Here is a 27261-nt window from a genome sequence, read left to right as displayed (position 1 = left end):
CTCTGGTAACACTATTCATGCTGCCACCAGCCTCGTGAGACAGATCTGTGGGTGACATTGTGGCACGATGCAGTTCTTTGTTCAATACTCACAGGTTTCTTGCTGGCTTGACTCACTTATCGCTTCATTCTTGCACACACAGATGCTCAAGCTGGGATGCATGATCAAAATCTATTGCAGCATATACATTAAGTTGTTCGAGAACATCTTGGCGTTTACCTTTATTTTTACACCTAAGCAGGTCCTATGATTTTATTTCTGAAATGTCTAGCTACAAAATATTTCTTATTTTCATTACAGAAGCCATGGAAAATGAACCTGTGCACAAGCATGGCTAAAACTTACGCTGCATTTGGTGATGAAATTATGAATACATTTTTTGTGATAATGAGCTGTTAAATATTCCATAAATTTTGTTTGAAAGACATGTCACCAATAAAATTTTTTTTATGTTTTCATTATAGAATGTCTTTATTGTTTTGCATCGAGTCACAGAAAATGGGTTTTGTTCTAGCTGCTTGCCCAAAGTTGGAGCACAATTCCTTGTTAATTCTTTGTTTTGGTCGTAATGAGATATTTTTATTGTTTTGTATGTGCCTAATGTTCACTGATCACATTACAAAGTGGTTGGAAGTTCAGTCAACTGGAGTTCCTTTAGCATTTTTATGCATAGCCACAAAATGTAAAACCTGTGATTTTTTACTCATTATTTAACTAAGCTTTTTGTTTCAGGTGTGGAAAATAATATTGATAGCTTTCACGCATTCTTCAGGCTAGAAGACAGCGAAGACGAAACATGCTAGTGAAATTGGGGGGCTTGGCCCTCCCTCTGTGTAGTTCCTTGTTTTATAACTTATACGGTGTATTTATGTACAGATAAACTACAATGTGTGCCTGTGTTAAGTGAGCAGCATTTTATTAATCATTTTACTGTAGGTTGGACTTGTCTGTGAAGTATTTTGACATTTAGATTAACTGCTCTGCTATTAATTTTATTTAAGATTGGTAACAGAAGAGAGCAACTGTGCAATAAGTTAAAGTACAAAGAAAATTAGTGTTAGCAGTACCTTTTTGTGATATGTAACTAATTGGCTTGTGTTCATGTTAGAAGGTTTTTAGATAAAGAAAAAAAAGGGTGTACATGTAAGAAGTAATTTATTATGAATATAAGAAATACATGTGATTTGAGAAGCATGTTGTGTGATGTAAGGAAGAGTGAGTCTTAATGGTTAAAGCATTAAAATTAATAAACCAGAAGGCTCATTATTTATATTTCTAACTGAACGCCTAAAAGGCTGGTACTATGGTTGATTTAAGACTTCTTTGAATGAAACATAAGTAATGTTTGAGCCGTGCCTGATTATATATATTTATGAAACCTGTGGAAGCAGATATTTACTTGAAATGGGGAGAGGGAAATCAAATGTTCCTGTTGTATTATAATAGGATCTACTGTTAATACATTTTGCTGTGATCTATGTGAATTGATTGTGTTCTCTTCTAATATGTGTCTTCTGAGTACATAAAGAGTATTTTGTTGGCTCTAGTTGAAAATATTGTTTTATGTTTCTCTCTGTTGTCTGGATATATGATATGAATTTCCTTTGTACCATGCCCATTTGTTTTATCAATTGGATATGTTACAAATTAAGGTATATGATTTGTTTTACTAGTTTCTTGTTTTAAACTGCTCAAAATGGCAGTGCTGATGTGGGTAGTGAATTTACATTTCATTTGTCAGTCTGTGATTCAATTCCCAGCCCTGTTAATGAGTAACACGCCAGTTCCGGAGTGGTTTCGAAAATACTACAATCCTGCATGATCATAACATGTAAAACCCTACCTCTACCTTTATGTTAAACACGTATTACATTTACTGATTTATATATTAACATGACATTCACTTCGTACCCTACATAGCATTTCTTCTTTTAAGAATAGAAGGAATTAAGGATTAAATGTTTAATAATCCCATTACTTCGTATGTAGAGTTCTAAGCGACATCATCTTTTACAAGCATGCATGCCAACACTCAACAGACAAGTGTTTCTAGAAATTAAACTGCTTCAATCTTTTATTGAATTATCATTTTCAAACATTTACAATGAAACCTCATTGATATGATATCGGTTAATCCAAAATTCTCATTATTACAAACCTGTTTAAATCCCCCACAGCATCAATAGGATGTTCAGTGTTAACTCGTTTATATATTGCGAAATACAGGCTATTATGTAATTATAAGTTCCATTGTGTATATATAATATCTGACAATACAAATATTTACAGTGGAACCCCGTATTTGCGTTCTTGGTATTTCAGACTCGTTTTCAGTTATTTGTTCCGTCGCTGTTGTGTAGCATATATGAAATTGTAGTCAGCGTTGATTGGCATCATGTTTGATTAGGTAGATGCCTGTATAGAGTGCGCGACCATAGTTGAGTATCAATATCGATAGCTCGACAACTGCATTCAGCTTGCGCAATTTGTCTCGTGCCGAGTAAACTGTATTTGATAGCCCGCACTCTTTCATGGTGTGTGTGTGTGTACTACGACGATAAGTTGATGCAAAATATTTTTAGATCATAATATTTATTTACTAGTTATATAGGTTCAACTACAATTGACATTGAATGCAAAATTTTAGTTATTTTTTTATGTGTAAATTCTCTTACTGAAACTTAAACACCACTATTTATTTGGACTTTTTATTCAACCTTATAATACAAGTAAGAATTAATTTATTGGATACTAGATTTAAACTTTTTTTTGTTTTTAATTTGATGTATTTTAGGCATGGCTTGAGTATTGATGGTATATTAGTAGTCTAATATACATTAAATTTTTCTTTAATGTAAAGTTAAAGTATATGTTGGAGAAAGAAAAGAATACATTCAGGAAATGAGGTATATATGTATTAGATAAGTTTAAAAGTTTTCCTTCAATTTACACTTTTCTGCAATACTGACACTGAAACAATCAAAGCCTTTGACCAAAGTGTGTTAAAAAAAAAAAAAGAGAAACAAACCAAAATTAGTGTTTTTTTTTCTTCACTCTAAATTTTTACAGTGATCACCATACATAAATGTAAATGATTTTGTGTTATCTTTTATATAGGCCAACCATGTTTTTACTTGAATGAATGCTCTTGTGTAAGTATGTAGTACATAGTACTATAAGAATACTTTTTTTTTGACATTATGTACTAAATATATATGTACAACATGGGGAAGTATGGTTATTACAAACCTCATTATTACTAAGGGGGCAAATTTCTGTCCCCTCAGGTTTGTATTAACGAGGTATCACTGTATCTTCTTGCACTAAATTTAGAGCAGTTAACCTAAAGCAATTGTTTAGCCATTTATATTTGCAGACAAAATGTTACAATCTAAAATAATAATAGTAGGGCCTGTATTATCCCCACTGAATAGACAACTGAAAAATTTTTATCACTCGATGGTTTCAAAATGTGTGTTATGATATCCGAATAGTTACTATTTTACTGTATAAGCTAGATAAAATGGTCTGCTTCGTTTAAAATACCAGATAAAATAGCCACACAATGGTGATGAGTGATGATCTTTGATGTATGTTTTACCTAAGGGAACTACAAAGTTATTTTCAGTGAAATCAAAGGGTAAATACCTAGCAGCTTAAATTTCTGACAACATTCCAAAGAAAAAAAGAAAGTCTAAAAAGAAAGTGATTTTTGTGAATAGGTACTCATAATTTATGGTTGAAAATTTCTACCGGCACCTGCAATAAGGTATCTCTTTTGAGATACATGCTTCCGTGTGAACATTGAACAATGTAAGATAATGATCTAAAATGCTAGAAATTTTGGATATATTTTTTTTAGTTTTAGTAAATTATGTCTTTATACATGCCCCTCCTTGTGGGTACGCCACTGCCGCGTGATGCCCGTTGCCATGGAGACGCAGAAGGCATGAACAATGCAAAATCCTGTTCTCATGCAGACAAAGTACCCACTGTTGCCTGGTTTTAACCACCCATGGGATCTAATTTTCGGAAAATGTCATCCTGCGTAACATAAGGAACATTACTGTGAAGTTTCAAGCCTGTAAAATATATATACTTGAAAAAAAGGGCAATAAAAAAACAAATTAAACACAGAGAGAGGAAAAAAAAAATAGTTTAGGTTTGCGATTTAAAGTGATAAAAAGTATTTAAATACTAATTGAACTCTTATGAGGGTACTAATTGCTTCGTTGTTAATATCACACGGGTGTTTTTTACTTGTATGGGAAAATTAAGAATGATAAGGCATCTAGTGCGTGGCAACAATGTTAATAGGCAATAGGAAATAAACTTGTAGCGCCTGCGGCATTGTCAACACACACTTCGTACGTGTACTGCATGTTGTATCTAACCCCCTCCAACGCATTTGATTCTAAATTGGACTTTTAGTACGGATCCCTAATGTTATTGATAATATAATATAACCTATAGCCTTCCTCGATAAATGTACTATCCAACACTGAAAGAATTTTTCAAATCGGACCAGTGGTTCCTGAGATTAGCACATTCAAACAAACAAACAAACAAACTCTTCAGCTTTATAATATTAGTATAGATTAATTAACAAGTGATGAGCAATTATTTGAAATATTGTGTATCTGTGTTCAAAATGTAATCTAAAATGTTGTTAATTCAATATTTAATTTTCCAAAAAAATTATTTAAGTGTGCACGATTGCATGTGCAAACAGACTGTATAGTAGAAAAGCCTTAACCAATGAAACAAAAATTCACTTCACACAGACAGAAACTAGACCTTACTAGCATAATCGACCAAGCTATTTTATTTTTTATAAAGAGATTGTTGTTGAAAGTATCAGATTTGTGTTTTTTACTTAATTTTTATGATGATTTATCATTTTGTTCAATTTCAAACTTTAAGGTTATTTCTTTTATCAGCATTTTCACAAATACCCTCAAAATGAAGGAAAAAATGAACTTAAAGGAATCAGGTTTCTGTTTGTACTAATAAAACAAGCTAATTTTTTTAGTATAATCACACATAATTAAAAATTTCACAACTTCAAAAAATAATAATCACACTTTTTGGGCATTGTCTGAAAATTTACTAATAGCTTTTAAGCTCATATTCAGAGGTCATAATACACAACAGCAGCAGGTATCCAGTTTGAACCTATCGGGTAGATAGTTATCAGCGACTTTTATCTGGAGGTGGTAATACAGGCCATTGATGTTTAATTTTTGTTATTAGTGTTGTAAAGAATTTATAATTTTATTTTAGGATGAAGGAATTTCAATTGTTTTAATTCTTAGTGTAATATGTTTCAACCAACTTATTGAATTTCTAAAATGCAAGGTGTGCATTTTAAGTTTAAGCTATTTTTTTCTTCTTAAAATTACAAATACACCATTTTAAGACTTGATGGTGGCATCTACAGTGCTGGTGAAGTTTAATTTATAGTGTCTTCCAACTGACTGCAGTGTGACCTGAAAACCATAGAAGTGCGTGTCTCACGTGCCTTCTCGAAAACAAATGCCTATTGTCATTGCAAAAACCAAAATACAGTGTAATGTGTGTTAGAGCTGCCTCGTGGCTCATTTGTTTCTTCATCTTATCCTCTTCTTCTTTCTCTCTCTCCTCCAAAACCATACTGATGCTCTACCTATGATTTTTTCAACAGTAAGATGTTCAAAGCCTATGTCATTGTCTCTGCAATTAATCCACAACAATGTTTTCTTCATTGACATCACTTCCTCCAGTAACGGATTTTGCTAAATTAGCTAAATCACAAGCAGAAACTACTGCTTCTTCCTCTGCAGGCTCTACCAAATTATTTTCCACTTTTGGTAAAATTTTCCTCCAGGACTTCACTAATGTTGGTTGCTTAATTAACTCCCACTCAGTGTTTATGTCATAAATGCTGTCAACAATTATGTCATCTTTCTAGAAGCCCTGAAGATTATTCCCGTCAATCCTTTGACGTCGTCCGGGCCTGCGGCCCCTTTGAGCCCGATATGACACCGCCCAACCACCATCTCTATTCAAACCTCCCGCTTGTGCGTGCGTGTGTGCGTGTGTGTCTAGCCCGGCAAGAGGGTGCTTAGAAGCAGTGCGGCGACCCCTAAAATTGCTACGTTTAATATTAATTGTAAACCTTTTTGTTTGTTTTCATTAGTCTTTGCCCCAGTGCTGTGCAATTTGCTTGTGTTTTCTTTAATTTAAATATGTTACTTGAAATAACCACAGACGTTGCCCGGGCGGACCCGAACAGGCACGGACTTGGACGAGAGTAGGAACGTTTTATATAAATTATCATTAATTAAGTAACTATTAACAAACTTTAAACTATCAGTAATTTTTATATATTTTTTAATGTTGATCTGTAATTTGCATAACTTTCGCCGGGGCACGGAATCGTAGGATGTAGTAACGGTAATTGTGTTGGCGCGAAGGGCGCCATGTTGCCACCTGCGAGCGATGAGCTCAGCCCAGTCCATCTTCATCACTGACCGAGAGCAGACGCGCCAGCACCCCGGGGACCTCAACCTTTGTTCATCACTGACCAAGTAATTTCTGTATCGTTAAATTCTTTTTAAATCGCTTTCGTTCGTCATCCTCGGGGCAGCTCTCGGTCAGCGGGCTGTTTAATTAATTAATTGCCTCAGTCGAGTTTTCAGCAATCGTGTAATAAGTAAATTTTGTAGCATGGCCACGTGTGTGGACCATGCCTTCACCTAAGTCGATTCGTGCCTCAGGCTTTTTCTACCGTGAAACGTGTAACGGACGTGGAGATAACGTGTTAGTGAAATTAAATCTGGGAATGAATATAAATTGAGTATTTTTATTTAACCACGTGGTGAGTGACTTAGGCTAGGAGTGTGGCGTGCCCGACGCCTAGAGCGGGCCAGGTCTGGATAGGTAGGGTAGAAAGGGCTGGTAACTCGTCCCCACTTGGGCTACGTCACGCCCTGAGCGAGAGACTCCGCCGGGTCCACGTGCCCCTACACGTGGTGGCGCCCATACTTAACATCCTTAAAATCACCGGGAACGTGCGCTCAGCCCTCACCTTTTATTAGTAAGTTTTTCTTTTATTTATTTTTTCATTGATGTAATTATGCCCTGGTCCATTGGTTGGATAAGAGCAGTGACATTGGGTGGCAAAAAACCGACGAAAAAATTTCCATTCTCCGATCTAAAAACATTTGTCAATAAGCAATGTAGCTTTATGGGGTAAGTTTTCAGACTTTAAATGCTCTTTGACTTGAGGAATGAACTTTTTTCAAACCACTCCTTAAATATTTGTTGGTTTATCCAGTCTTTATTTTGGTTGAAGTGTTGTATTGATAGGTTTTCAGCTCTTGTCCGTTTAAAAGACCTTGGTTTTTTTTTGTTTTTCCAATCACTACCAGTTTTAGTTTGTGAGATCCCAGTGCATTGCTGCACATCATTATAGTTATGCGCTCTTTACTGGACTTTTGTCCTGGAGCTTGCCGCTCACTCTCAAATGCCAGTGTTCAGGTCGGCAAACATTTCCACATAGCCCTGACTCATCAGCTTTGTACACTTGTTTGTAAGAAATTCCTTCTGACCGAATAAGCTATTCAAAATCAGTTTTGAAATTTTCCGCTGCCTGTTTGTCGCCACTTAATTTCTCGCCGTGAAGTCCAATTTCCCTTAATCTGTGGTGTTTAAACATCGTCAACCAACCTGATGATGCGTTAAATGTTCCTTCTAAATCTAGCATTGTAAAAAAACGTTTTTGCTTTTTCAGCAACTACAGGCCCTGAAACAGGAATTCTCTTCACTTCTTAAATGACTCACCTTTTTTTTTTTTTTTTTCATATATAAGGAGTTGGCTGATGTGGATGCAAATTGCATTAATTTATCTTTTTGTTTCTCTAAGAGTGGGTTCTCCCTTTCCATACTGCAAGCCTAGTTGCTTTTTTGATGTGCCATTTAAAATTTATTTTATTAATTTGAGTTTATCTTGAACTGATAAAATTTAAACAAACAAGCGAACTGCTACCCGACACCACGCTGACAGAAACTAAACATGACGCATAAAGAGAAAATCAAGTGTGGTTCGGAAAAGTTATAACTCGCACATTCTTTATATCACCTAGCCTATAGGTCTCACTTTTCCAGGAAGACCACGGATCCACAAGAACGGAATCTTCTAAGTATGTACCTACTCACGGGACTGTAACTGTGGGCCTCACGTCCCAGGAAGACCATGGGTAAGCCGCAAAGCGAATGTTCCCTCCACGGATAAACAAGAATTTACTGTAGTCTGAGAAATTCTATTTGCATGTGATAGTGAAAAGTTTCTCTTTTGCTTAATGTCAAGGTTTTTCTTGTCTTGTTGAATACATTATCTATCTAACCCTTTCATTCCCTCTGATACCATATGGCAACACAAATTTTAAACCTCTCTTGTGAATGCAAATATAAATATAAATATAAAGGAAATTCTGTTTTCCAATGGTTGCCATATGGCCACATCCTCAAAATGTATATAAATTTTATTAAAATTTCTTTTTTTAATATAATTGTAATTCTATATATATATATATATATATATATATATATATATATATATATATATATATATATATATATATATATATTCATCCGTATTTTACCTAAGAATATTTTTTCTATTTTAAATAATATGGGAATGAAAGGGCTAACTAGTTTTTTATTTGTTTTTATGATACACATTGCTTTCAAGCTTATAATATATTGTCGTTACAGGTTTTTTTTCGGATAGATTGAAATTGCGTAACTTGGGCGCCAGCACGTATTTGTCATTAGTAATCATCATCCATTTCGAAAAATAGATATCCCATTTGTCAATAACCTATTTCAAACCTGCTTCTCCGTTTCGAACAATGGCCGACCATGTGTTTTGTGTTGTGATTGGTTAGAATTAACCACTTCTATGTCAATCATAAACTGGAAAATGTAGTTTTGACTTAATCGTGTGCTTGATGTTAAGTTATAATTCTTAAGGAAATCAATCGTAAACCCAGCTTGAAGTTCCCGTTATGTTACCTGGTGGATACCTGGTAACATATTAACATGAAAAACCCTCTTAAACATTAAGCAAAAACTGACCATAGTGGTTTATCATTACCAAACTTAACTTATTTTTAATTTATTCGTTAAAGTTAAAAAAAAAGTAGTTGCAAGTAGTTCCGGGGTTTCCCGCCTGGGGCGCTGCACCGTCCTTACTAACTACAACTTAAAACATAAACACTTAGGAATTTAAAAAAGATGAAATGAAAAGGTTTGCATTACAACTACTTATTATTTTAATTGCGTTATTACGGGAAGGTGGCACTGAAGCTACTGCCTCTTGCAGGGCCAAGGCTCACACGCACACACACGCACGGGGCGGGAGGTTTGAATAGAGGGTGGTGGTGGGAGGATAGGGGTGGCGACGGCGTGAGGCACATCGGGCTTAGGGAGGGCGTAGCCCCGGTCGACGTCAATATGTTCATTGTATTATGTTCATATATTTTTAAGAGTTCCTATAATACTTTTGAGTGTCTATTTGACACATTATCTTCTGCCGTATAGCACTGAAATAGCCACACTGACTCTGGGGATAGAGTGCAGTTCACTCTTGGAACATGGAAAGCCACTGCACTTGGTGCGCGTGCACTGAGCCTGAACACACGGCACTCAACCAGTGCAGTTGCTGGAATTCACAATAAGGCAAAGAGCTGCATTATGTGACACATGGCTTTCAAAATATATTATTTAAATTATGAAAAAAATTTTGTGTACATGGGAGTACACAATTTTTTTTAAAAAGTTATTTCTATCATTTGTCTACTTTACATGGAATATTAAATCTATTGTTTTTATGACTGCAAATTTTTACAGTATTTTTTGAGAGTCATGGAACTTATATGTAATCACAATTTTTGTCAGGTAAATAGCAAATATAAAATTTTGTAAAGATATTTATCTTTAATTTAGTTGTGGTTGATAGGAGTGTGTTCAATTCTTAGGTTGTGTGTTTGCATCAACGACCTAGAGATATATAGACTGCTAGTGGGAGGCCATCTTTGATTCCAATTGAATTTGACAGAATGGTGGGCAAAACAGTGCTTTGTTAGCAGACGACATACGTTGACAGGAATAATACGGGATGAATTTGTAAAATTACGTGATGAATGAACAGATGATGTGTTGAATTGATTGAATTTACTTTCAAAATATAATTTTTGAAGTGTATTTTCTTTTAGGAGTTATCTTAATTTTTAAATATTTGTTTACTTTAAAAATCCGACGAATGTAATCTCAGCTTTTAAATAAAAATAAAAAATGATGTCAAAAGTAATCAATACAATAATGATTGATTTCAGCTTCTTATACATAAATAAGCTTCATTTAAATATTGATGTGTATGTTAAAAATTTAGGATTTGTGTTACGAATATAATGAGAAGTGCAAGTTTTGGGTGGTCATAAGGTTATGTACTCACACCAGTGTTCAGCAAATGTGCTGTAAATTTTGTTATACATAACTAAAATTTGTGCTTGACAATAACTGTTAAACATTTACACCTACCTAGGCAATAATTTTCTTTTTGAAGTTGTCTTTCTACTGTTACTTTTTCCTGTATTACATTTCTTGTTTTATTAATGTAATTCTAGAGTAGACTAAAATTTCAAACTTTGGTGACAGTGTTATGAATCGTATCAACAGTGTTTATTTATGTGAATTTTATTTTAAGGCAACAAGAATACATCAAAATAGTCCACGCATAAATTCTGTTACAATTACTTCAAATTGAGTCATTTATCTTCCTGGCCCAATTTAGTCCCATTGGGCAATATCTCTTAACAGTCAAAATTTGGAACTGAGTTTCTTTGCTTACAATTTAGTATACTTCAAGATTCTAACAAGGACTTGTTGGTTGTAATCATGACATAGTATGTAGTTACAGACATCCAGAAACTACACAGGCTACGGAGTAGTAGTAGTTAGAAAATTAAATAGCATGGTATAATAGGCCTCTTGGAGAACCTCACTGTGTAAAATGAGCTAATGTATTGTGCACTACACTGCTTCCACTCAGTATATTTCTCCAGAAGTATGATTTTCAATAGACAAACAATTATGGTATGTACCATTGATTTTTCTTATGTCATGTAGTAGGTACATTGCATATCTTTGATTGACTTTACTAAATTGCATCCAGTGGAGTTTTCCTGTGGGGCAGATCAAGTCTGCAGGAAAGCCTCTGAATTAAAAAAAAAAAAAAAAAAAAAAAATCAAAATTTTTTTTCTGCATCCTAACATGTTTTCCATTCAGCAGAAGCTCCAGGAAGACACTTTGAGAGAGACTATAATACAAAGAAACATGATGTTAAGGCTTCCTTTATGGTGGGCCACTGCAAATGCGCCAAAAGAAACACGCAACGCCATGGTCACATAAAACCAAATACTGAGTGGTGCTGTCATGCCAGCATTTTTCGGGGGTCGAGCACACTTCTGTAGCCACGCTTGTTTCCAATCATACTATAAAAGGGTGGTGTTCAAATAGTTCACCATTTTAACAAGCCTATGTATACACTGCACATCTAATAATTTTAAAAGTAATTACAGAAATGAGCAGCTTCACAGAAATGTGTATATTACATAATTAAAATTTTAAAAAAATGTTGTGTAGGTAAGGTGAGCAACATTACACGTAAATTACTATTTCTACAAGAGTTTACGCAATAACCAATTAAAGATAATAGTTATTTTTCAAAGTAGGTTTTCCTGGAAAATAGGCAAATAATGAATGTGAAAGGTTATAATAGGCCTATTGGGGGAAACACCACGTAAAACAATGAGTAGGCTAAATATATTGAGCACTGTAGGCTTGAGACAAGGTTCATAGTTTCTCCAGACACACGAGTTTCGATAAGTCACCAGCTAAGATAGTATGAACCGGTAATTTTTTCCCTCGTGTAAATTGAACGTCTTTGATTTAAGTATATTCGGTGTATTTTTGTACATAAAGGCAGGATAGGTTTGAAGGAAAGCAATTTTTTTTTTGTCCTGAATAAAATATATATATTTGTGTATTAATCTTTTTACCCATTCTCTGGGAGGGAATTGTGATACCTTAAATAGTTTACCATTTCAAAAAGTGGTTAGGTTAGGTACATTAAAAATACTCTGAAATTGTGTGCATAGTAGGTTCGATTATGTCAGCCATTTAAGTGAAAAGATTGAGAGGTTAGGTAAGCAAAGTTAATCATACTTTAATTACCATTTCAACAAGATATTATGCATTATTAAGGTAGCTGATCCAACCAATCATTCACTTAACAATTATTTTCTAAAATCTGCTAATCTCCAGTATTACTGGTTCAGCAATTTATGTGCATAGAGCCTTATTTTTAGAGTTGGCTTTTCAAGGTGGAGAGTCAAAAATGTTTCTTTTTTTACTGCTATAAATGCTAATTTTCTCGAAAAATGGGTAAGTATAAATATGTTACTTAAATTTCTATATAGAGAAGGGTCTGGGGAGAGAGCACCTGAAGACAATACAGTAAATTTAGAAAGTAGAGGCTCCTGGGGAAATGGCAAATAATAACAAAACTGAAAGGTTTTAAAGTGATAAATAAATTACATTTAAAAAAAAAAATGTAACCCAGATTATATGTATTAATGTAGCTGACACAAGTTTTTACTTCAGCTATTACGTATGCACTTTATTTTCTAGAGCCACTACTTTCAAGATAAAAAAAAAAAATTGGACGACACACTGTTATAATTGTACATAATATTATCATGAGGTAGAGCAGTTTGTGATGACAATTTTATTTGTATTTAAAACATCAACACACAGTCTAGGTTTGCACTCGTCCAATGATTTCCTCTTAAAATCTATCCTAGCAATAGGTTTGTTTTATCTTTCTACGTAATTTAGATTATCCTGTTTAAAAAATTGCATTGAATCTGAAATATTATAACAGTAAAGAGACAACTAAAACTCGTAATGAACGAATACGACTACAATAACAAACCCACACAAATCATTTTAAAAGGAAGGGTTAGCTATTTTCTAGCGCATTTAATGTCATACTTACACATCGCACTACAATATAACTATATTTAAAATTATATTTCACTCGTTCCATCTTTAAGTATTACCCGCAAAAACTGTAAAATTGCGAAAAACCTACATTTTTAGGGAATTTACTAGCAACTTGCATCTTTCTCCCATAAGAACCAATGCTTTTACAGCAATGTTTTGCCCACCATTCTGTCAAAACAGCTCTCTGTCTCTCTCGCTCGGATTGTAGTTCCCCAGTATGCCGTCGACAGCAGCAATTGGCGCTGAAAGCAGTGTGATAAGCAGTCTATATATCTCTAGGTCGTTGGTTTGCATGCATGGCCAATGCAAGACATGAAAAACTTTCACAGTTAAACAAAGCTGATTGATACTTTAGTTTGTAATAGAAGTTTTTTTTTCTTTTAATGTGTGCAGTTTTATAAAAAAAACTATGGTAATTATTAACTAAGGAATCTGTTGAAGTAAAAAATGAAGTAGTCAAAACTGTGCCTTAAATGGTTAGTTAAGTTTATTGGATACTATGTAACATTTTGGAAAAAGAAAAAAAAAACACATAATAAAGATTGTCATTGTTAATAACCAATAAAACCATTTTCAAGCTCCAACATTATAGACAATAATGCAAAAGTGCTGTATTTACTTAAGTAACCCTACCATTACATGTTTGCACATCTTGAGAGACCTGAAAAGTTATTTTAAAAAGTCCACATTATACACTGTAATTTACAGCAGACATTTATTTGGCTAATATCATATTATCAGGGACCGGAAAGTTACTTTTAAAAAGTAACTCAGTTACAGTTACAAATACTTCATTGGAAATGTAACCCTGTTACAACTACAAGTTACGCTACTGAAAATGAACCAGTTACAGTTACAGTTCTAAGAAAAGTAACTGTAAGTTACTTTAACAGTTACTTTGTGAAAAACTAAAAATGTGATACGTAATATTGGTATAATTCAAAGCTAATAAAACATATTGTGTGTTGTAAATATATATGTTTATTTAAACTGAAAAAATTTAAATAGGTCTTAGATTACATTGAGTAATTAGTTCACACTACAAAATTGTTCGCAGAACCACACAACAAGCACTTCACAATAAGGTTATTTTTATCACTCGACCAAACTTCGAAAAAATTAGAATATGCTTTCGTGCATGTGCACAGGTAGGTTAATTAATTAAACAGCACAGCAGTAAACCCGCATGTCGCAAATATTAAATAAATGACAATCAAAACAAAATACGAGCGCAGGCTAGCCAACAGCAGTTCAAGTACAAGCGATACCTACCATGGCAAATAATATGCTTGTCGGGATTTTCGTTCTGGGATTAAAAATATCAACAAATCGTAGTTCGTTCAATAAGAAATACATTTAAAAAATGTAACGCAAGAAGTAACGACAATTATCGTTACTTTAAGGCAGAAAAATGTAATTCAGTTAGAGTTACAGTTACTGAAAACCTAATATATTGCGTTACCACGATCGTTACCATAAAAAGTAACTCTTACAAATAACGTCGTTACTAGTAGCGCGTTACTTCCAATCCCTGCATATTATCCATGTGGGTCAACAACTTAAATTTTTACCTGTATAATGGAATTCAGGCAGGGAAACATCCTTTAGCTATGTTGGACGCAATAGTGATGCATCTGTGAGTTATCAAAGTGTAGGCATGTGCAAAGCTTTGATAGTACTATCAAATTCGAAGTATTTTTAAGCAGTAGCCTAAAACGAGATCCCTATTGTATTGGTGGCTGCCTCGCGCCTATTCGCTCCGCTGCAGTGGGCGCCCACCTGATAGCACCGCCTCGCTTCTCCTCTCCTCCCTTCGCTCTGCTGCAGTGGGCGCCCACCTGATAGCACCGCTTCGCTTCTCCTCTCCTCCCTTCGCTCCGCTGCAGTTGGCGCCCACCTGATAGCACCGCTTCGCTTCTCCTCTCCTCCCTTCGCTCTGCTGCAGTGGGCGCCCACCTGATAGCACCGCTTCGCTTCTCCTCTCCTCCCTTCGCTCCGCTGCAGTGGGCGCCCACCTGATAGCACCGCCTCGCTTCTCCTCTCCTCCCTTCGCTCCGCTGCAGTGGACGCCCACCTGATAGCACCGCTTCGCTTCTCCTCTCCTCCCTTCGCTCCGCTGCAGTGGGCGCCCACCTGATAGCACCGCCTCGCTTCTCCTCTCCTCCCTTCGCTCCGCTGCAGTGGGCGCCCACCTGATAGCACCGCCTCGCTTCTCCTCTCCTCCCTTCGCTCCGCTGCAGTGGGCGCCCACCTGATAGCACCGCTTCGCTTCTCCTCTCCTCCCTTCGCTCCGCTGCAGTGGGCGCCCACCTGATAGCACCGCTTCGCTTCTCCTCTCCTCCCTTCGCTCCACTGCAGTGGGCGCCCACCTGATAGCACCGCTTCGCTTCTCATCTCCTCCCTTCGCTCCGCCGCGCACCTTTCAGGCATACGTCCACTGGCGCGAGGCGAAGAGTAGATGCGCGGTGCACGGCCCTATTCCTGCTACACTCACCTCGTTGAGGCGTCGACACTAGCCAGGGTGGAACAGCGACCGCCGGAACTATTTTCTGGAGTTACAGGAAACGTTTAAAAAGCGGGCAACACGGCCCTATCCTTAACTTTTCCCTAAGCAGTAGCGCGAAATGAGATCCCTGCTGTATTTCTGTACTGCTGGCCGTCTCGCGACTGTGTTTAGTCCAGAAGAGCCCACGGCGGTACTCCTTCAGGCAGCCTGACATTCTTGTAACTTCGGCTCGGCGTGGGTCGGGGCAGTGTGACGCAGCTTTTCTTCGAATTAAACATTATTTCGATCAAAACCACCATTAATCTCTCGGTGGAAAAATTTCTGATTTTGTTAATTGCTAGTTTGAAACTTAATCTGTAAAATATAATCAGTTTAAATTTTTTATGTTATTTGCAACACCCAAAAAATATCCAGTTTAGCAACACTGTTTTTGTTATGTCAGTTGCCTACAACACTCTTCTCTTGGACTGTACAGTAGTTGTGCCTGTGTTGTACGCACCCCACTGGCACCCCCTGCCGTTAGGCCGCGCGGAATTTTTTCCCCTCCCCCCCACTTGCAGCAGTAGGCTGCTGTCTGACCTTGAAGATTAGTCACACGAAATAAACACTTGTCAAAGTTCAAGGGACAGAGTGAGCATTAGTAGGAAGATGTAATGTGAAGTTAAGTTTGTGGAAATAAATACAATTTTTATTTTATGTATTAAATTTGTTCTTCAAGGTTTTTTTTTTTCATATCAATGTATTTATTGGTAAGCAATTGGTAAAAAAATGTAAACGTCAGCCGAAACAACTTGATATAACTTCTGCTAACAACATGGCTATAAATGGTAGTACACATCACGGGAAATTTTATTTTAGTTTCTTGGATTCTAACATGATTAACGAATTTCCAATTTTTTCTTTCATTATTTTCTATATATTGTGTGTGACGCTACTTTCCTATTTGTACTGTCAAAACAAATTTGGAGACTTTTAAAATAGATTGAAGTGTTTTAACTGAAATAAAAATGTAAATGTATTTAGCAGACCTGTGTGTGTTGAATCTCGAGGCCACAAACTTTGCTGAGACATGTCAACGAAATTCACTAGGTAGGTAGGTGGGTGTCGGACCGCCCATACACCTGCCTGTCTTCCCCTCTCCTTATTCAGTTTTTTTATTTCTATGAGTCATGTACTTAAAAATGTATAGCCAGATTTTATAACACTGTTTTAGCTACGCAAATGCTTACAGTGTGTGTATGCATTAGTCTTCAACCATCTAATCTGTGTCATAAGTATCTAATTATCTAATTGTCCAATCCAATCGAAAAAGCAGCAGCTTTTTATTTTTAAAATATTGTTGAAACTGTAACCTCTCGTGTCAAACGCAAGAGGAACAAGGGGTGATATGGTAGACAGAGGTGTGCTAAGTGTTAGATATCAACTTTTTTATTCTTCAAATACACATACCCTTCATCACAAACAAATATTAACTTCAAGATATAAACAAATCACATTTGTTTCACAGCTGGAAAGTCTCTGTGAACAGAAAATACAAAAATGATTAGGACAGCCCTTACTTAAGTGAAAGTGCACTGCGCTTGGGCCTACTCAACTAGTACATAACGCCCGCGGCAATTCGTCGGGTTACACTGTCAATTCAAATTACGTGAATTTACAACAAAATACAGGAAGCGACAATAAACCATACTTTAATGCTGAAGGCAGAACATTGATGCACGTTAACGAAATATATTACAATAATAAGGATATCTGCAGTTCCTTGAAGAACGAATAGTAAACAAGTTTTATGATTTTCAAACACACAAATCTAAAACTCTTTATCATTTTATCATTTGCGTTAACGCTTTTAAGTATGATATTAATTCTTAGGAACATAATTATTAAACTTCAGTAAACCAAGCGAGGGAGTGACTGCTAAGTTGATCAACGTTAAAGTCCTCAATGTTCATAATTCTTCTTGTATCTCCATTTATAACTGAAAAACACGTAGTTCTTATTGTTGAATCCGGGAGATACTGTTATTTGTCGAATCAAAGAAAATGTCTCTTCTGGGTGGTTTTAAGCTCAAATACCGTCATCTCCAAACCATGCCGCCGTCAACTCTAGCCCCTCTTCCGAATTTATAAGTATTGATCCAACTTAACGCTGTTGCTCTTAGCTGGGCAAACAGTTTTACGTAGAAGTGTCTTACCGAGTGGTTCCAAGTTGCTCGGGCAGTGTGGCGGCAGGCAGGCGAGGTCTCTCTCCCAGGGCCTTATATGCTCTGGAACTCTAGGTCCGATTTTTTTTTTCCCCCTAACATAACTAAAACTAAGTGTATTTTGGAGGGGTCCGGGTTAGGGAGGGACCTAGGTGCGTCTCAGGCCGAAGCCTATACGCCTAGTCATGCTGCGATTAGCCATGCAAGGAGAGGGTCGCATGCATCATGTGCTAGGAGGGGATTGGCCAGCCATGGCAGCGATTGGCGCCATGACTAACTCCCCTCACTCTTAAATCTAGACTATAACTAGAGATAGGTTGGGCCCAGGTAAAACCTGCATAGACACAGAGAAAACCCTGGGCACATTCATGCGGGATGCAAATTGTCATGCATTACGTGTAGGAATTTACAGGAGACAGAGGATGGTCTGGATGAAGTGTTGGACAGAGTAGAAAAGAGTCTACCATGCGGGGGTTGGGCACTTGGACTCGTGGTCCGCTTTTCCAGTTGTCCAGTACTGGATTTAGTGACCAGGGACGCAAGCGCCCCTGGTGGTGAGTGGTTGCACTGACCACTCACTCCGCCGCCAGTCAGCACCTCTAGGTCCGGTACAAGGCCCGCCCAACAAAGTTCGCCGAGCATTTCCGAGCGGCTCCGATGCTTTCCGCGCAGCGCGCGACAACTGGTGTTGAACATGTTGCATCCAGCGCGCGGGTAGGCGCCGCGCTGGCGTCATTAATGTACGTATGTCGGGCGTACGTAACAAAACAATATTTGTGTTATTGATGTACTACCATCTGTTACTGTAGCTGTTATTATGTTGACGATGTCACCTCAAAATCAGGTTAGTTGTAGGTACATACCAATCATCTTGAAATTATTTTTCTAGCTGAGAGTTACATACAAGCACTTATAGGTCGCCTATTTAAGAGCTTTTAAGCAGTAAATGTAAATTAGTAATTTTAAAATTATTGTTTCACTCAATCATAGCATGAATAAAATTATTAATCATATAACAGACTATTTAGAAGTACAAAAATACTATAGCATCAAGTTCGTGTTTAAATACTTTCTTAGTGTCAAGCCATATTACCAAGTTCTTTTCTCAAAAGTCTTCAAAAAACTATACACAAATTTTCACAACCTAAAATTTTTTTCTCCCAAAAGTAATTCGTATAAGACAACCTTAAATTGAATACTTATATTTCAAACACATTTTTAAAGTCATAATTTCCTTTTTGTCTATCTTATTAAGTGTGGAATAATGTCACTAATATTACCCGCCTACCATTATTTGTTTATCCCATTCGGTGTAGTTCGTTGAGCTGAGTTCGTGTACCTGTGCTGTTAACTTTAAAGTATATTGTATAGATAAACTTCTACGCCACACATAGAAAATTTTATGTAAAAAAAACTTCATTTTTTTTCCCGCAGAAACAATGTGGAAGAAATACAAAACATGTCTAGTTGAACGGTTATCAAGCAATGGCAATACGTCTTCTTCGGAAAGCAAATATCGTGCGTCGTTATACCAAAGAAAGGAAGGCAACGGTAAATTGTCCATATCTAATGAGGAAAGTCTTCCAGATCTAGTATTTGAAATGTTATATCGTGTGCCCCTACATTATCAGGAAACAGAATCGTAGACATAGAACATTTTATGAAAGAAATGAGAGTAGTCTACGAGCACCCAAACACGTGCACACTAGGACGTTTTGAGCAGAGTTTAAACATTTCAATTAACAAATTTTTTTTGCTGAATTTGCAGAAAAAGGTTTTTGTAAGTGTTGGAATCTTAGTTGTTTAGGCACCTATCAGTAAACTGCATACAATGACATACAATTTAAGCTGGAAAGTATTCCAAAGATTATAAATTTTAATTACCGTTCTCTGAAAAAGATTGTGTGCTTTTCAAAAACGTGTTTAGAATCTAGTTCCCAAGGATTTTTTTTTTTTGTAATTATACAAGCTAAACATTTTACATTTGAACACACTTCAATAGAATTCATATAATTCATGTTGCAATGATTAAAAATAAATATGATAATAGAAAATAACTGTTATGCTGTTTCGCGAAATGGAAATCTCAAAAATAAGTTTGAAGTGTACGAAAGTTTGCTTTGCTTGTCTACAAAAAATAATTGTTTTGACATCTAGTTACTTTGAGTCTGTGTGCCCTCGCAAAATTAAAATCTTGCGCATCCTGATATTTTGAAAAACTTGAGAATCTTATATGTACTGAAACGTGTATTTTATAATGTTTGCCATAAAATATTTATTCGAATGAAAACAATTTAACAATGGTTTTTTATGTTATTTTTGGCTCGCAGTAACATCAAGATATGTTTAACCATATAAAAAAATCAAGGGAGCCTTTTTGTTTTGTTTTAAATATATCTATCTGAAAATGTTCATGATTAAATGCTTAAATATACACTTTTACAAGCAAACTTATGTTTCTATTTTTTTTCCTAAATCACCGTAGCATATACTCAGCTTTCTGGGCTGGCAATAAAAATTCGGTATGTTAAAGTTATAGGTACGTGGACTACGTTAAAAATTACACCTATTTCCTTTGCATCGCTTTCTCTCGCGGTCAAGCTTTTATTACCGAGGGGTTTTTCCTCTTAATGCATCTCCAAAAACAGCTTTTACATACATTTTCAGAATAATAAATATTTTCTGAAAAGTAGTACATTTAAGGCAGTTTACCGCAAACAAAAGTTCTTAGTATTTTTTAAATGTCAATTTCTTTATGCTTGTTCATCTTTGCTGCAACACGATATCCAGGATGACATTAATTTGATTGTGTTAATTGCTTTAGCTTTTTTTTCTTTAGGTCCATGATTGATTTACCCTGCACAATATTTATTTCATATCTTAACAATTTTTTGTGAAACTTTGCCGTGAATTCGTGAGTGAACATTAATAAAGTATACCTGTTGGACTGGAGAACTCTAAGTACATCTTGATCTTATTTTTGCTGTATTTCTCTTTCTTGTGACAACGATTCGCTTCGGCATAAAGAAGTAATATTTTACTTTTTAAAACAAATTCCTTCAGAATTAGGAAATAACCCACTTTTTTAATGTTGATCATTTGAATTTCGTACAGTGGTAATTTGATGGCCGATATATAAGGTGGCTGCCCTGCGCGATGTGGTCATTCAATTAAATTTGCAGTGGAAGTGTCAATGCAAGGCTAACAACTCTTTATCAGATATGTGATAACGGTCCTATTTTCTCGGTTTCGCTTTGCAGCTTTCAGCTCAGTTCCGGAAATCACTTCAGGTAGGCTCGGGAAGGGTATGTGTTGGTGTAAGAAGGGGCGGAAGAGGGAAGGCATTAGGGACAGTACAGTCGCGCCTAGAACACTGTACACTGTAGCCAGGCATGTACTAGACTTTCTGGCAGGTAATATGGTCTTAAGGGGCCCGCCTCGTCAGGGGTGTATGTGTGTTAGTGAGGCGGAATGATAAGCGCGACGCTAGCTGGTGCTTCCAGCGCGGTATAGCCTCTAAGCGCAAGGCTCTGAACTGGCGCGCATTCGTCTCGTCGTCACAGGATAACTATGAAATTTGAGCGGTGACCGTAACATTATATGGCGGAGAAATGAAGATAAAGGTGTTATGCAAGCCCCTTAAGTGCTTTCAAGAATTTGTACTGATTGTTTTATGCCTAAAAATTACTCTGAAAACACGCGTTTTAGGCATTTTAACGCTTCTAAAAATACAGTTTAAAAACTTAATCCGAACTTAAAAGTACTTTTCGGGCCTCAGCGAACTCTTAAATGCTATTCGTAAATAGGCCCCACTCGGATATCTTGAGTAGTTTTGAAATCGCGTTGTTTTTCCTGAAGCTCTGCACACCGTATGTGTGCCCAGGTAGGCGGGCCCCTTAAGGACATAGCCAACTGTCTGGTTAGCTGAGTGAGGCAGGGGGCTAAAGTGGTGACTATGCTGGATGGCCTCTGGCCATAGCTGAAGCTCTAACACCTTCCCGATCAAAGGGGGGAGTAATCCCATGACAGTTTGGACTAAACTTTATTTTCTCTGGAAGTTTTAAACTGTTCTGTAAGCCGACTCCCAATCTACCCTTAAGGGCGCATATTTGGGAGGAGTGGTAAAGGTGCCGGCCTTGAGTCGGAAAACAGTTGAGACCCGTAACTGTACCACCATCAAAGTAAACAACTTTTATTTCCAGATTCTTCTATGTGATCGCAACTTGACCACGTGACGATGACGTCATGCAGACAGCCAACTTCTGAAATATTTAGCATGACCGCGCGGTGCTGGAAATTGTTGCGGGGGCGGGCAACACCCGATTGAAATCATAGTTAGGTCCGGAAAAGTCGTGGCGGAAAGTTACGGACGTAAAAGATTGGTCAGGCTAACACATCCAGTTGGTGGCAAGGTGCGCCTAGTCGGTGGCCTGGCACGTCAGATATGTTGGCCAGGCACATACAGTCAGTATCCGAGCGGCCTTATTTTCTATAGTCGGTAGGCATTTCGAACAGGTTATGTTCAATTTCAGACGTGTAAGTCTAGCGACCCCGAACCACGAGGCCTTCGGCTAAACAATTTATATATTTCAAAAAATTATGTTCTATCTAAACCAGACAAGAGTCTCTGAACTGTCACACCTACATCATGGATATAATCTACTACAAGCAAATATACCAAAAACTAAACATGTTTTAAGCTTGAATAAGGACCAAGAAACCCTAAAAAATGCTCTACGCATACTACATAGCCAAGGGTTTTTGATCCAATAAATATTCTGTCCTAACTACAGACGTGACTACGCACATTTAACGAAAATAACACATTTATGGAAGCACACTCAAAAAAGGTAGCACATTTGGAAGTTCACTCAAGAAAGGAAGTACATTTGGAAGCCTACTTAAAAGGATATTTAGAAGCATATTCAAAAAAAGGAAGCACATTCAAAATTGGAAGTACATTTGGAAGCAGATAAAAAAAAAAAGGACATTTGGATGGAAGCAACTCAAAAAAGGAAGCACATTTGGAAGCACACTATAAAAAAGCACATTTGGGAGCACACACAATGAAAAGGAAGCGCATTCGGAAGCACATTCGACAGAAAGGAAGCACATGTGGAAGCACTCATAAAAGGAAGCACATTTGACAAAAGAAAGCACATATGGAAGCACACTCAACGAAAAGGAAGCACGTTTAGAAGCACATTAAAAAAAAGGAAGCAAATTAACGGAAAGGACGCACAATTGGACGAAAATTCAAATTGGTGATATACGATCGCAGGATATGGTAGAATACGATTCAATCAGTAGGAAACGATACTATAGACTTAACCCCGCGCATTTAACGAATAGGGCGTACATTCACACGAACATTCAACTCAGGATACGATCGCCAACATACCGTTAGCTACAATGCCTCCATCTGCATTTAGCTCCATCAGGCTACAACGACATTGGGCTACGAGGCTGCATGGGTACAATGCTACATGGCTACACGACTCCGAGGCTACAAGGCTACAAAGGTAAAGGTCGAGGTCAAAGGTCAAAGTGCTAGGCAGTTGACCAGTGTCGCTTTCGTGTACATCGGGGACGAAATTACGAACCATAAAAACGTGCCAAATAAATCTTCGTGATAGTGGAACTATTCTGGAATGCAATAATCTAAATTTAATAGTTATTAAAGAAATAATAGTCACTTAAAAAAATGTAATAATCCTAGGCTTAAAACATTAATATCGCAATATGCTAAGTGGTTAAATGCATATTAACAGCTTTAATTTTTTTTTAAATTTTCAAACAACTTTTAAGAAAATTATATTTATAATTATTGTTATTTATTCAACTGATTATTTCAATAAATTTTAATACAAAGCTCATTCTGTTGGCTTTGGTTATTTTGCACTATTTAGGCTCTCTCCCGCTCTTTAGGGCAAACTTGACATTTAAAGTAAGACAACATTACGACTAACTCTCATCCCTCATATACCAGTATTTAACATTTCTGAAATAAAAGATAACATTTTTGTATTCCAGTTACTCTAAAAATACAAGCCTCCTTACACTGCATAAAGTACGGGCAGTACATATCTTATATGTAACTATGTACATTGTAGAGCAATATAATTTTCCGTGAATAAAGTAATACACTCAATTTGTTATTTTTGTAGCTATTAATTTTAAAATAGTGAATTTTACTAAATAAAAATTAAGTATTAATTCCAACAAGCATACATACAAGTAAATGCAAACTGTTTTTGAAAATAAATTAGTAAAATTTTAATTATTTATTTTATTTCTAGGTTTAATGTACCTGTAAACTAACCTTCAGTTCAGCTACTAAAATTTTGTTGTTGTTTTGTCTTACATTATATACCAACGACTGTGAGTGTATATAATTGAGTTCCCGATTGAGTTTGTTGCTGACTCCAGTGTAGGAGGATCGTCTGACACGTAGTTCAGCTTTGCCCCAAGTCTGTACATCATAGGGTAGGGCATGAGCATGTACCCAGTCACTCGGGCATGTACGCTAGTCAAAATGCGATTTTCTAATCACGTGAAAAGAGAGCAGTGGATCATGCGAACAGGACTTACTCATCATTGTCTGAGCATCTCATCTGGAGCACAGACTCCAACTTGATTCACTTCATTCACCAAGTGTTGCAGTTCTCACTTCGAGCCTATCATGTGCGTTTAGGCTCTTCTCTGCTCGCCTCGGCCGAACGGTTATCAATGTCTGAATTACTGGCGCATTTCCTCTACATTTCCTACGCGTGACACGGAAACTTTAAAATCCAGAGAGTTTTACACAGCAAGAGGGCAAAAAATTACTGGCTTTTGTATCAACCTTTCGTTTGTCAAAATAGTGACCACTTTTTGAAAGAAAACCTTTAACGTTATCAAAAAATCAAGTTAATATGTGTAATGGAATTTTCTATCGTTCACACTACATGCGCTCGTTACGCGAGTCAATAGATACTACTTTGTTGTTTCGATGAGTGTGTGGATAATTCATTAGGTAGGTACGCCAAGGAGTTAACAATGTACATATCAAGTAAAGAGTTTGAAATCGTAAATGCGGATACGTGTGCCTGAGACAGCTGCAACGTACACTTACTGGAGCGTGTGCCAGCCGTTGTGCTGCAGGAGGTATTCTGAGACGCCAGCAAGCCACAGCCCGGCCGCTCGGCTGACGCTACGCCGCGAGCCTAATGTTAGAAACAGCCGCTGGCCGCGCCACTCATTGTGCGCACAGTAGCTTCCGCGCAGCGCTCGTTTTTGTTTCTGTTGGCGCGCGGACCGAAGACGTGGCTGGCCGGGAAATGTGCGGCGACAAGGTGAAGTGGCAGCCCTGATCACTTGTAGGGTCATGTGAAATTGGACGATGGCCAGGCTGGGCACTACATTCTTAGTAGTGTTGGCTTAGCGTCGGCACTGTAGTCCATTTAGTTGTAGTCTCGTGTTTTGACGGTAGTGTTTTTACTCAATACTTCTTGTAGTGAAGTCAGCACGCTGTAGTTCATCGAAGAGGGAGGCATCCATACAAACTACAAACAAATAGGTAAGTTAAGTTTCGAAAGAATGGCATGTATAGTTTGTCATTGGTAGTTGTTTGAGCGTAGCGCTGTTTTTTCACAAGTTTGCAGAGCGCCCCGAACAATTCTGTAGCGTTTCGAACCGTAACGCTATTATCAAGCACGGTTTCCTACCCAAGTAGTGAGGAACGCCATGTGAGAGATGGTTCATTTGGCGTAGGGACGGCCAACGTGATCTAAAAATATCCGCATTTGAAGTTTGTTTAGGAAGTGAGAGAGAGAGGGATGCTTTGGTGGTGCGGAACATTACAGCCCAGATAATGCCAATACCAAACCAGCTCAATCATGTGCCGATATACACGCGGGAAGGCTTTTTTTCTTTCGATGGTTTGTAAATACGTCTACAAATATTAAAATTAAAAAAAAATTGTGTTGATATAACATGTTTTGTGTTCGTGCTTCTGCTTGCTTAGATTAAGGGGGGGGGGGATCTGTAACTATTCCGTATCACGTATCCTAGTTTATCCCTTGGTCCTGATGGCATGATCGTGTATTGATCTTATAGTACATGGTGCTTGCTGTTTGAATTTAGTACGCCGAAAGATTCTGGCCAAACAAAATCTCGATTATCACACAACAATCAAATTACTGTATGTCAGATCTTGCGGAAATTTTTTTTTTTCATATTCAAATTAATATTATAATTCATTTTTGTATCACAAATTTTTGTAATGCACAAGATCTTTCGACTTACTAAATTAAAACAGCAAGCATCTTTTACCATAGGATCAATGTATGCAGAATCATGCATCAGGATGAAGGGATTACTTGGATACGTAATATTAAACTCTTACCCTGAATAGAAAACGTAAGTCCAATATATATTCTAGTTATTTTGCCAGTACTTGTTAATTTATTTTTCGCTAGAAACAAATTTTTGAATGTATGAACGAACATATTTCAATTTTTATTATGAAAAATTCTGTTTAATAGATACTGATGATTGAGAATTTGAACTGACTAAATGTATCCGTCCCAAATATCAGTGTTAATGATACAGCAGAATATATTTTGGTAGTGGTCATTCGCAAGAAATCCAAAGTTTTGTGCTGTTCTCTGCCAAATTTACTGCCTTTATGCTTAATTGATTCAAAAATGCCAATAAATTAGTTTCAAAATTTGATTCGTACGAACGGTTTGCCAACATGAACATAACGAAGAGGTAATATTTGATTGCATCGATTGTGTGTTGTACAAATTAATATTTTTTTTCCATCAGAAAGTCTTGAGTATCGTATTTTAGTGCTACACATTCACGCCCACCACTCGAGACCACCTTTTGGACTGCTCCGATCCACGTTTTGTAGGCGTTATTTTTGTAACATATTCGTTCTAAAAAAAACTGGTTTGTTCTTTTGTCATGGGTGTTTTTATAAAGTTAATTTCGGAAGGGTAGAAAAATACACTACACGAAGGTTAAATTCCAACTTCATGTTAACTTTCCTTTTGAACATTTTTCCTATTACTCAATACCAATTACTAAAACCATCGAGAGTATTGAAATGTACAATTCACAAGATGAAAGTCAGTTTGGAATTTTGTGACCAACACAACCGTATCGAACATACACGCCTGTGTTAAACTTATAGTTTCATTCAAGAACGTAGTAATGCAGTGCAGGCGTTTTAATTATGAACGCATTCGGATACGGACGCGTACGAATATGCGCAGCGAAGATTGTTTAGTTACTCCCAACTCTTCCGTGTACGTTAACCCACGTGACAAATGGCTCGTAATTTGGCCGTGGTGATAGCCACGTTTGTTGATATTTTTTAGTCTTTGAAAGTTGTTTCAAATACAATAAAAATGTTTACGACCTGTGTTCCATCATTTATGTGGTTTTATAAGA

General features: G+C 36.8%; 3 protein-coding genes across 20 annotated transcripts in view; 2 read left to right on the top strand and 1 right to left on the bottom strand.

The window, feature by feature from the left end:
• Positions 1-6834, top strand: part of LOC134529873 (nuclear receptor subfamily 2 group C member 2-like) — a 62996-nt gene extending 56162 nt beyond the window's left edge. For all 6 annotated transcript variants that reach the window (XM_063364415.1, XM_063364416.1, XM_063364410.1 and 3 more), the window contains one exon: positions 733-6834. In XM_063364415.1, the coding sequence (XP_063220485.1) occupies positions 733-803 (71 nt within the window). In that variant the 3' untranslated portion in view covers positions 804-6834. The remainder of the gene's footprint in view (positions 1-732) is intronic.
• Positions 6835-14861: 8027 nt separating this feature from the next.
• LOC134529004 (proline-rich protein 36-like) overlaps positions 14862-27261 on the bottom strand; it is a 52328-nt gene continuing 39928 nt past the window's right edge. Inside the window, exon 5 of the mRNA XM_063362671.1 lies at positions 14862-15404. Coding sequence (XP_063218741.1) covers positions 14862-15404 — 543 coding nt within the window. The remainder of the gene's footprint in view (positions 15405-27261) is intronic.
• The window catches only part of LOC134529870 (voltage-dependent calcium channel type D subunit alpha-1), a 406577-nt gene continuing 404414 nt past the window's right edge, over positions 25099-27261 (top strand). For 5 of the 13 annotated variants that reach the window (XM_063364406.1, XM_063364402.1, XM_063364405.1 and 2 more), the window contains exon 1: positions 25127-25378. The gene's annotated coding sequence lies outside the window, so the exon portion shown is untranslated. Of the gene's footprint in view, positions 25379-27261 lie in introns of all 13 variants that reach the window. The other 8 variants (XR_010074727.1, XM_063364408.1, XM_063364407.1 and 5 more) reach the window with 3 other exon arrangements.

This window comes from Bacillus rossius, chromosome 2, assembly GCF_032445375.1.
Source record: "Bacillus rossius redtenbacheri isolate Brsri chromosome 2, Brsri_v3, whole genome shotgun sequence".
Classification (NCBI taxonomy): domain Eukaryota; kingdom Metazoa; phylum Arthropoda; class Insecta; order Phasmatodea; family Bacillidae; genus Bacillus; species Bacillus rossius.
This window is presented reverse-complemented; position numbering and strand designations above follow the sequence as displayed.